This window comes from Sorex fumeus, unplaced genomic scaffold (genome assembly GCF_029834395.1).
Source record: "Sorex fumeus unplaced genomic scaffold, SorFum_2.1 ptg000063l, whole genome shotgun sequence".
Lineage (NCBI taxonomy): Eukaryota > Metazoa > Chordata > Mammalia > Eulipotyphla > Soricidae > Sorex > Sorex fumeus.
The window spans coordinates 54,644,304-54,654,485 of NW_026606120.1; the positions used below are offsets into that span (position 1 = coordinate 54,644,304).

Consider the following 10,182-nt stretch of genomic DNA (forward strand, 5'->3'; position numbering starts at 1 on the left):
CTTCTAACCACATAGCTCCTCCAGGTGGATTGTCCATCATAGTCCCTTGCCTCTGGCCACAGCAGTGATGCTGTTCACCAAAGATTGGGGGTGAGAGTTGGGCCACACCCAGCAGTACCCAGGGCCTATTCCTGGCTCTGTGGTCAGAAGTGACCCCTAGTGATGCTCAGGAAATGTAGTGGAATTGGGGATTTGAACCAGGGGCAGCAGGATGTAAGGCAAGTGCCTAAGCCCCTGTACTCTTGGGGCCCAGCAAGGATTTCCTCAGTCTCTCTAAGGTATAGGCACTGTGATGGGCCCCTGGCCTCATGGATGCTCCTTACAAGGGTTTGGGCGACGGAGCCCAGAGTACAAGCAAATCTTTGTAAGTCAGATGGGGACTGGTGCTAGGAGGAACTGAAGAGCTGAAGGCGAGATGGTGTGGGTGGAACCTCAGAAGGTGGACATTGAAGACCCCAGGTCAAGGGGATTTTTGAACAGAGAAGTGAGGTGTCAAACACCGGCCTGTCTATGGGAGGGTCTTGGGCAGAGACAGCAGCTGTGCCACAGCTCCAGGCACCCACATGCTGGGCCTTTCAAGGACAGCAAAGAGCAGGTGGTGACGAAAAACTGGGTCTCAGACCATTCAGGGACATTTGGGGTGAGGAGCAGTGCCTGGGGTGGAACCCAGGGCCTCAAACATGCAAAGCAAGTGCTCTACTGCTGGGCTCCACCCCTGACTCAGGATTGTTGATTATTGTGGGTGCCACACTCAGTGGCGCTGGATGCGGACAGTGTGCGGTATCAGGGATGGATTATACCAGGAGGGACAGACCTCACACATGCCAGGTATGTGCCCTACCTCTGAATCCCAGCCCCCAACCCAGGAGCACATGTAACCTTTTAGAGGGTCATCCCTTTTCCTTCCTTTCTTTAAAGGGCAGTATCTGGGCCACACTCGCAGTGCTCAGGGCTTACTCCTGGCTCTGCATTCAGGAATCACTGCTGACAGTGCTCAAGAGACCATAAGAGACCATATGGGGTGCCACGAGTTGAACCTAGGTCAGCCTACCCACTGTACCATTTCCTGGACCCTCTTTCCATCCTTTTTTTTTGGCTTTTTTGGGTCACAACCGGCGATTCTTAGGGGTTACTCCTGGCTTTGCACTCAGGAATCACTCCTGGCAGTGCTCGGGGGACCAGATGGGATGCTGGGAATAGAACCCAGGTGGGCTGCATGCAAGGCAAACGCCCTACCTGCTCCAGTCCCTCTTTCCATCCTTTTAAAAAGGAATATACCAATAGACTATAAGTCGAATAGTTCTTTTCTTTCTTTGGAGGCGGGTCACACCCAGCAATGCACAGGGCTTACTCCTGGCTTATGCACTGAGGAATTACTCCTGGCGGTGCTCGGGGGGACCATATGAGATGCTGGGAATTGAACCCGGGTCGGCTGCATGCAAGGCAAATGCCCTACCTGCTGTGCTATTGCTCCAGCCCCTGGTTTTTATTTTCTATGTTAAGGTTTTGCATCTTTTTGTTTAAACTCCCTATCCCTCTCCCCTTCTTTGATGTTGATGTTTTGATAACCAAACGCTCTCTTCCTGGTGGTGGCACTCCTTTGATGTGGGGCTCACCAGAGGCTGCACCCCTGCCTACAATGTGGCTGGAAATGAATCTCAGCGCTGGAAACAAACACAGCAGAGCTGCCAGGATCGCTCTGCACAGATGTTGAGGCAACCCCGGGGTTTGGATTCATGAGCACCCGCAGGCTCTCAGTCAATGCACTGGGTCTCTGTGCTCAGGGATCACTCCTGACGGTTCTGGTAGGATTCTGTAGTGCCAGGAACCAGGAAGGGTCAGCCACATGCAAAGCAAGCACCTTAATCCCTGTATTATATCTTTGGCCCCAGTATCTTGTTTTTAATCCTCTGAGACTTTCAAACTTGGACCGTCAAAACTGCCAAAGAATGGGGCTGGAGCAATAGCACAGCGGGTAGGGCTTTTGCCTTGCACGCGGCTGACCCGGGTTCAATTCCCAGCATCCCATACTGTCCTCCAAGCACTGCCAGGAGTAATCCCTGCGTGCATGAGCTAGGAGTAACCCCTGTGCATTGCCGGATGTGACCCAAAAAGAAAAAAAAATACCAAAGAAGAGCTGGAGAGATAGCACAGTGCGAAGGGTGTTTTCCTTGAACACAGTTGACCTGGGTTCGATCCCCAGGACCCCATATAAGCCCCAAGCACTGCTAGGAGTCATTCCTGAGTGCAGAACCAGCAAGAACCTCTAAGAATTTCTGGATATGGCCCCAAAACAAAAGTGGCAGAAGAAAAGCTATGGTTCAAGTCAGAGATTTGTGGTGGTTTGCCACCAGCATAGGAAAGGAAGATACTCAATGCTTCTGTTCTCCAACAAGGACAAAGCTAACAAAGGAGCTCCCAGGGTACCTTTCAGTGAACTGAAGTTCTACTCTTGGTGGAAAGCGGAGACTTGGACAGTCTAATTTGCTCCCTGCAAGGAACAAAGGAACTAGAGGTGGACTCAGCAGGCAGTCGGCACAGAGGCCTGGAAGAATGTGTGTGTGTGAAACTGGTGAGTCAAGGAAGACTGAACGGGAGAGGAAGGGCTGGAAGTGAGCCATCACATTCCTATGGGGTGCAGAGGGAACAAGTGGCCCCAGTTTCTAGTGAGGGAATGAGATAAAAAGAATGAGCTATCTGAGCTGCCCCAGAAGCCTCTGAGCCTCCAGATGTGGCCGCCAGGGAGCGCTAAACCTTGGGGCAGGACAGAAAGAAACTGCATTGGTGTCCACAATGCTCCTTTGGCTGAGTTCATGGGCATGATGATCTTCTTTACGTTGATGACCACTAGTCTCCCTCAGACCTTCCCTCTCAAATTGTTAAATTTCTGACTATCTGAGAGCTGCCACTGTTCCTTCCTCTTGAAACCTGCCAGGGTGAGTTTTTCCGTGTTGAAACCTAGACCCTAACTGTAGATTCCTGCTCTCTCTCTAGTGAATGTGAGAACAGGTTTGCTGGGAGACCGCACTCCCGGCTCTCCTGTGTTTTGGCCCATCTCATTAGCAGAATCACTGATTTCTCAAGAGCCTTTGTACAGAAGTAGAGATAGCGTCTCTGGGAGAAACAACAGGTTTGTGCCATACAAAAGCTCAGGTTCCCTAAATTCAGGGTTCCTCTGGTCATGAAAATCGTGAACCAGCCAATATTTGCCAGCACCCACCCTATGGCATCTGTGGGACAGTGAGGCAAAGGACACTGATGCAGCTGCCAGTTCAGTAGTGCTGAAGGGATGAAGTCTGTCTCCAAGCCAGTAGACTTCTTGGTTTTCTGAAGCACCAGGACCAATATCGGTCTCCAAAGGTCTAACTTGAAGCCTTGTAAGTGGGCTGAGGTTTCTTTGCAGTATCCTCATTGCCCTGATGTAACTGGGGAATTTCTGGGGGGTCTGTCTGCTGTTCTTGTTTTATATCCAGCCAACCTGCCTCCACCAAAACGGGGGCCTTGACTATCATTTGCCCCATCCAATAGGGATGTCCCTGACCCTGCAATTGTCCCATCCATCTGAGGTTCATCAGAGCTGGGTCTGCATGTATCCTCTGCTGCTTTGCACGTGTGTGTCTCAATTAACACTCCCCACCATAGGGCAAACTTAGAGGAAAGTGCCCTGATCTAACACAATTCCCTAGCTTCAGTGGACACATACACACACACACACAACACACCACACACAACATCCCTGAGCCCAGCTTTCTCATGGACTTGATGCCACTTGCTCTGCTGCTTAGGATGCAGACAGTGAGCTTGGACACAGGTGGCGCAGAGGTGAGGAAACACCAGGAAAGGATGGAAAGAGAAGGAGAAAAAAATAATGATACATGCTAAGCGAAATGAGTCAGAAAGAGAGGGACAGACATAGAAAGATTGCATTCATCTGGGGAACATAAAGTAACAAAATAGGAGACTAACACCCAAGAATAGCCAATATAAGTACCAGGAGGTTTACTCCATGGCTTGGAGGCCAGCTGCACATGCCAGAGGAAAAGGAAAAGGCAGCTCAGATAGAGAAGGGAGCACCAAATAAAGGGTGTTGGGAGGATCCTCACAGAATGGGAGACTATAGACCATTCTGTGAGGATCCTCACAGAATGCTCTATAGTCTACCTCATGCTGAAAGTAGACTATAGACCGAACTGATTGCCACTCAATGCCTCTTTTGCAAACCACAGCACCCAAAAGGAGAGAGAGAACAAAAGGGAATGCCCTGCCACAGAGGCAGGGTGGGATGGGGGTTGGGGGGTGGGAGGGATACTGGGATCAGTGGTGGTGGAGAATGGGCACTGGTGGAGGGATGGGTACTTGATCATTGTATAACTGAAACCCAACCACAAAAATTTGTAAGTCTACAACAGTACCTCATGGTGTTTCACTAATAAAAAATCTAAAAAAAAAAATAGTAAAGTAAAGGCCCTCCCGTTGATCTTCGATTTGCTCGAGCGGGCCCAGTAACGTCTCCATTGTTGACTTTGTTGTTACTGTGTCTGGCATATCGAATACGTCATGGGGAGCTTGCCAGGCTCTGCCCCGCGGGCGAGATACTCTCGGTAGCTTGCTGGGCTCTCCGAGAGGGGCGGAGGAATCGAACTCGGGTCGGCCATGTTGGTTGCGTGCAAGGCAAGTGCCCTACCGCTGTGCTAGCGCTCCAGCCAAAGCCCCCCTCCACTCGGCCTTATTTTTAATGCAGAGCCAAGAATCGGACCCACGGTCACACCCATGGGAGGCATGTGGTCTGTTGCTGAGTCACGGCCCCAGCCCCTCAACCCCTGTTGGAATGTCTTCCCAAAGGGCAGGCTGGGGATCTAAGGGTTCCGAGTGCTTCCAGGTTCCAGCCCCACCCTCGGAGACCAGCCGGGTTCCTAGGCTGCGGGCATTCACTTCATCACAGCCCTGCCCGGAGGAAGAGGGCACAGAGCCTGGTGGGATGGATAAGCACGGTGAGTGGGGCCAGTGGGACCCGAGCAGCAGCCCAGACCTCTCCTCGCTCTTTCCTGAATACTGTTGCCATCTGCTCCCTCAATTCACTTCACCTGCTGTTTCCAGACCTGGCTTCTTTGTTTTGTGTTCTGGCCTTGCAGCCACATTCAGGGGTCACTTCCTGTCATGTTTAGAGGACCATGCAGGGCCAGGGATAGAGCCCAGTGCTCCCACATGTGATACATGTGCTCCTTTGAGCCATCTCCCCAGCCCTGACCTTATTTAATGTCGTCCAGGGCATAGTTGGGAGACGGAAGTGGGTCTCCCACTATTTTGTCCTACAGCAGAACAAGCAGAGCTCTCTTGAACTCTACATCTTTATGTTTCAGTTTTACTGTTTTTGTTTTGGGAGGGCCACACCCTGCACTGTCAAGGGCTCACTCTTGGCCCTGTGCTCAGGGATCACTCTTGTCAGAGTTGAGGGACCATATGTAGTTCTAGGGAATCAAACTTGCCTTGGGGACAGACACAGAAAGTGCCTTAGACCCTGTACAATCTCTCCAGCCCCTGGGCCCTACCCCTTAAGTTTGCAACCACACAGCCACAGGTGGAGATGAGTGTCACACAGTCGCCATTGCTTAAGAATCATTATAACCTCCCTTGGTCATTTCCCCAAGGGCCAAGCACTTTAGCAGCACTAAGAACTGTTCTGAAAAGGCCTCCCAAGTCATGGGTAAAGATCATGAACTGGAGCAAGACTTCAGTGGGTTGCTTGCCTTGCATGGGGCTGACCCAGGTTCGATTCATATGGATCCCTGAGCACTACCAGGAGTGATTCCTGAGCGCAGAGCCCAGAGTAACCCCTGAGCATTGCCAGGTTTGGACCAGAAACCAGTTAGTCATGAGTGAAGTACAGAGGGCCTGGAATCCCTACGTCCACGCTGGGCTGAGAAGGCTGTGAAGACTGAGGGGAAGAGTGGTAATGGCCTGCAGCTGGTTGCTCAGTATATGTGCACTCGAAGACAAATCGTGCTCTGACCCTCCTGTGCCCCTGCCTTTTGTGCTGGTGGGCGCTGGACAGTGACAGGGCTCGCACATTCCCCCGAGGTCCGCACTCCTTGAGCTGGGCTTCTCTCTCTCTCTCTCTCACTCTCTCTCTCTCTCTCTCTCACACACACACACACACACACACACACACTAGTCGGGGGAGCTCTTAGTTGAGGTTGTGTGCCTCACAACCTCCAGGGGTCACTGTGGCTTACACAACACTCTGGGGGGGGGTCACACTTTTTTTTTTCTTTTTGGGTCACACCCAGCAATGCACAGGGTTTACTCCTGGCTCATGCACTCAGGAATTACTCCTGGAGGTGCTCGGGGAACAATATGGGATGCTGGCAATCGAACCCGGGTCAGCCACGTGCAAGGCAAATGCCCTACCTGCTGTGCTATCACTCCAGCCCCCGGGTCACACATCTTAAGCCCTGGTGCTTGCGCATCATTTCAGTTGCAGTGCTTTCTGAGGACTGCACCCCTTTTTTGCACACCAGAACACCTTTTTCATGTCGTGTACACACTCCTGGCTGTGGTATAGCCAAAAAACTGCTTGTAGTTCTGGAGGTCAGACAGCAGAGCTGCCTGCATGGTGCTAAGCACATGTGGGACACTGAGGATTTGAACTCATGACCATATGTTTGCAATTATGCAACTGCTCTAAGCCTCTGCATTAATCCTCCATGCCCAGGCTCTGATATCTTGAATCAGGATGGGCAGGGACTACTCCTTGTCCTCCTAGCCCTTTGATTCAAGCCTGGCCCCACCCCTGCCCCTAATCCAGCAGATGGCAGGACCTGTGTGGTGCTGGGTGGTTGCTGAGATGTGGTGAGCTCTGCCCAGTTGAAACTGCCCAGTTGGAACCGCCCACCTGCTGGGGCTACTGCTTGGAGCTGTGGATCTATCTGGACTGTGAGCAAGAGCACCTGCCAGAGTGGGCAGTGGTGATAGGAATCTATCAAGGCAGGAATCAAGTAGCTGAAAGAAGAAGAAAGAGGCAGACACCCTTTTCTCTTTTTTTCTTTCTTTTTGGGCCATACCCGGCGATGCTCGGGGGTTCCTCCTGGCTCTGCACTCAGGAATTACTCCTGGCGGTGCTCGGGAGACCATATGGGATGCTGGGAATCGAACCAAGGTCGGCCGCATGCAAGGCAAATGTCCTACCAGCTGTGCTATCGCTTCTAGCCCCAGACACCCTTTCCTAACTAGCTCACCGGGGCTGGAGCATAAGCTTTGCATGAAGGAATCCCAAGCTCGGTCCCCGACATTGCACAGTTCCCCTACGAACCCCTGAGTTCTGCCCCAGAGCACAGAATACAGCATAGCCTCCCTTCTTTCCTCTCACCATCCCCCACCACCGCACTGACAGGTGTGGCCCCCAAACCAACTCAACCGCCTCCCTCCAGTTCTAAAGCATCTTTTCCCTAATTTGTCTTCCCAGCTGGTGGGATCTTTTCCCAACTAGTCTACCCGAAAGGGTCACATTTTACTTCTGCTCATTCAAACCCTAGAGAGGGGCTGTCTGCCTGTCAGATCACTGCGGGTGCTGGGCAAGACCATCCAGGAGGGAAAGAATCCCAGGTCGATAAATAGGGACATTACAGTCAGTGCAGTTAATGTGTAGGGACAGCCTGCAAATTAAGTCCTCACCCTAGGGCCAATTAGCCTATTTTCGTTTATTATTGGGGGGTCACACCTGCATAGCTCAGTCGGAGGCGCTGAGGGCCTCCCAGGACCTGTAGTGCTGGAGGTGGGGGAGAGGGCATGTGATGATCTCTCTCCCAGAGATGGAATTACCCCCAATTCCATGTGAAGGGGTCATGCCGTGGTCAACCCACCATCGGCTTGCACTCCAGACCGCCCGCCCACGGCAGCCGCAGCCCCGGAACTCGCTGCCAGTGGCTGCAGGGGGCCATGAGCAGTCACGTGGTCCCCCAGGAATTCGCATTCGCATTCTCACCTCTGGGTTGCTTGCCGCGCGACAAGCCCTGGACTGGGCATTTGTTATCCTGCCGCCCTCCGCGGGGCTCAGGCACCCCGAGACGGGCACACTTACGGGAACGCAGCCCGACAAGCCCCGAGGGGCAGGAATCTGGGGGATCTGAAGCAGCTCGATTGGGCCCTCCCTTGCCGGGGTTGGGGCAGGGGGCCGCTCTCTAACCCTCTCCGGGATGTTGCTGGCTCATTCGGGGGGCCTGCCTGTTTGGGGGAGAATCGTTTCGTTTTTCCTTTGGGTCACACCTGGCGATGTTCAAGGGTTACTCCTGGCTCTGCACTCAGGAATTCATCCTGGTGGTGTTGGGGGGGGGGGGCATATGGGATGCTGGGAATCGAACCCAGGTCAGCTGCGTGCAAGGCAAACGCCCTACCCGCTATGCTATCGCTCCAGCCCCTGGGGAGGGGGGTTTCTTTGCGGGGAAAGGGCCACACCCGACGATGCTCACTACTGGCTCTGCCCTCGGGAATCACGCCTGGCGGAGCTGGGGGGGGGGGGGGGACCCTGTGGGATGCCGGGGATCGAACCGCCGCGTGCAAGAGAAGCACCCTCCGCGCTGTCCTACCGCTCCGGTTTCCAGGCGCGGCGCGTGTGACGCGCAGGGGTCTGCGCTGACCCTCCCGCCCACCCGCCCTCCCCCAACAGACGGCAAGACCCCCTTGTGGAAGAAAGACCTGGAGGACCCCCGGGCGGAGAAGGCGGGGGCGGTGTCGGAGGAAGAGGACGACGACGACGACGAGGAGCAGGAGGAGACCCCGCGGCGGGAGGCGCAGGCGGCCGCGGGCGAGGCGGAGGGCAGGGAGGCGAGCGGCGAGGCCCGCGAGCGCGGCTCGGTGTCCTACTGCCCGCTGCGCCAGGAGTCCAGCACCCAGCAGGTGGCGCTGCTGCGGCGCGCCGACAGCGGCTTCTGGGGCTGGCTCGGCCTGTTCGCGCTGCTGGGCGGCCTGGCCGCGCCCACCGACAGGTGAGCGCGCGCGCCCCGCTCCCGGCGTCCCGCCTCCAGGGGCCCGCACGGCGCCCTAAACGCTCCCGGATCCCCACCCGCAGGAAGCGGAGCGTTCCCGAGGAGCTGTGCGTGCTGGAGACGCGGCGGAGACGGCCGCGCGCTGGGGTCTGCGAGCGCTGCGAGGTCCTTTTCTGCAAGAAATGCAGGACCCTGCACAGCCACCCAGCCTACGTGGCGCACTGCATCCTGGAGCACCGGAATCACGGGGAGCCACCCGCCTCGGGAGGCGCGTGGGCCTCCGGGGGGCTCTGAGGGATGAAGGGGTGCCCTCCATCCTCGTCTAGTCCCACCCCCTCCCCCAGAACTTTCTCTGCGGACGCGAAGTCCTCGTCAGCACCGACACCCACCCCCCATATACCCCCGTGCAGCTGTCCGTTTCCCTAGCGACCCCCGGGGCCTGCAGAGGCCACTCCCCTGGGGGTGGGGCGTGGTCGCGCAGCCCGCCCACCCTCAGCAGAGCCGCAGATGTGCTTCCACCCCTCCCTCAGAGCCTCCTCAGGGGTCCCTGCACCCCCATCAGCGTGCGCCCCGATCCTGCTCAGCCCGCCAGACTCACGCTCCTCCTCCCCACCCCACATCTCTTGGTGGTCTTTTGTGTGGGCTTTCTGATCCGGTGGACAGAGACATCGCCTCTGAGGAACTTGCACGCACACGTCCCCGCCCGAAGACAGTCCAATAAAGTCTCTGAGCCGAGCGGCAGTTCCAGGAGGTGCGTGCAAGGCGCTCCGGGAAGGCTCGGCCACTGCTGCCTCCTTCCCGGGACCAGGAGTAGAGCAATGGGGCGGGGAGAGGGGTGTGGGCTAAGGGCAGACATTCCCCACCCCAAGCCCTCCTTGATGAGCTCTGCGTGCTGGACAGACACAGCAGGTATTGGAAGGGGGGCGTGCACAGGGTTCTACAAGCTGAGACCACCCGAAGCAGAAGACAGTTGGGGAGCCAGTTCCTTCTCCAGAAATTCCAGCACCTCTGGCCAGCATGCAGGGGCTCCCACAATGCTGCCGGGAGATGGGGGCCACCGTGAGCACAGGTCCCACCTCACCAACGTATAGATTCCAGCCCCTGCACCTCCAACCCACTGCTGTGCAAAGCCCCAGGTCCCTACCACACGGGTCCTCCACTCCATCTGGTCTGGGGGGCTGGGGGAGGCAAGGATGTTTTC

At 55.5% G+C, this 10,182-nt stretch overlaps 1 protein-coding gene across 1 annotated transcript; it reads left to right on the forward strand.

The window, feature by feature from the left end:
- The first annotated feature begins 415 nt into the window (after positions 1-415).
- CUNH17orf50 (chromosome unknown C17orf50 homolog) lies at positions 416-9,275 on the forward strand. The gene is made up of 3 exons (XM_056126522.1): positions 416-459; positions 8,598-8,981; positions 9,065-9,275. The coding sequence occupies exons 1-3, from the start codon at positions 416-418 to the stop codon at positions 9,273-9,275; spliced, it is 639 nt and encodes a 212-aa protein (XP_055982497.1).
- The last annotated feature ends 907 nt before the right edge of the window (positions 9,276-10,182 follow it).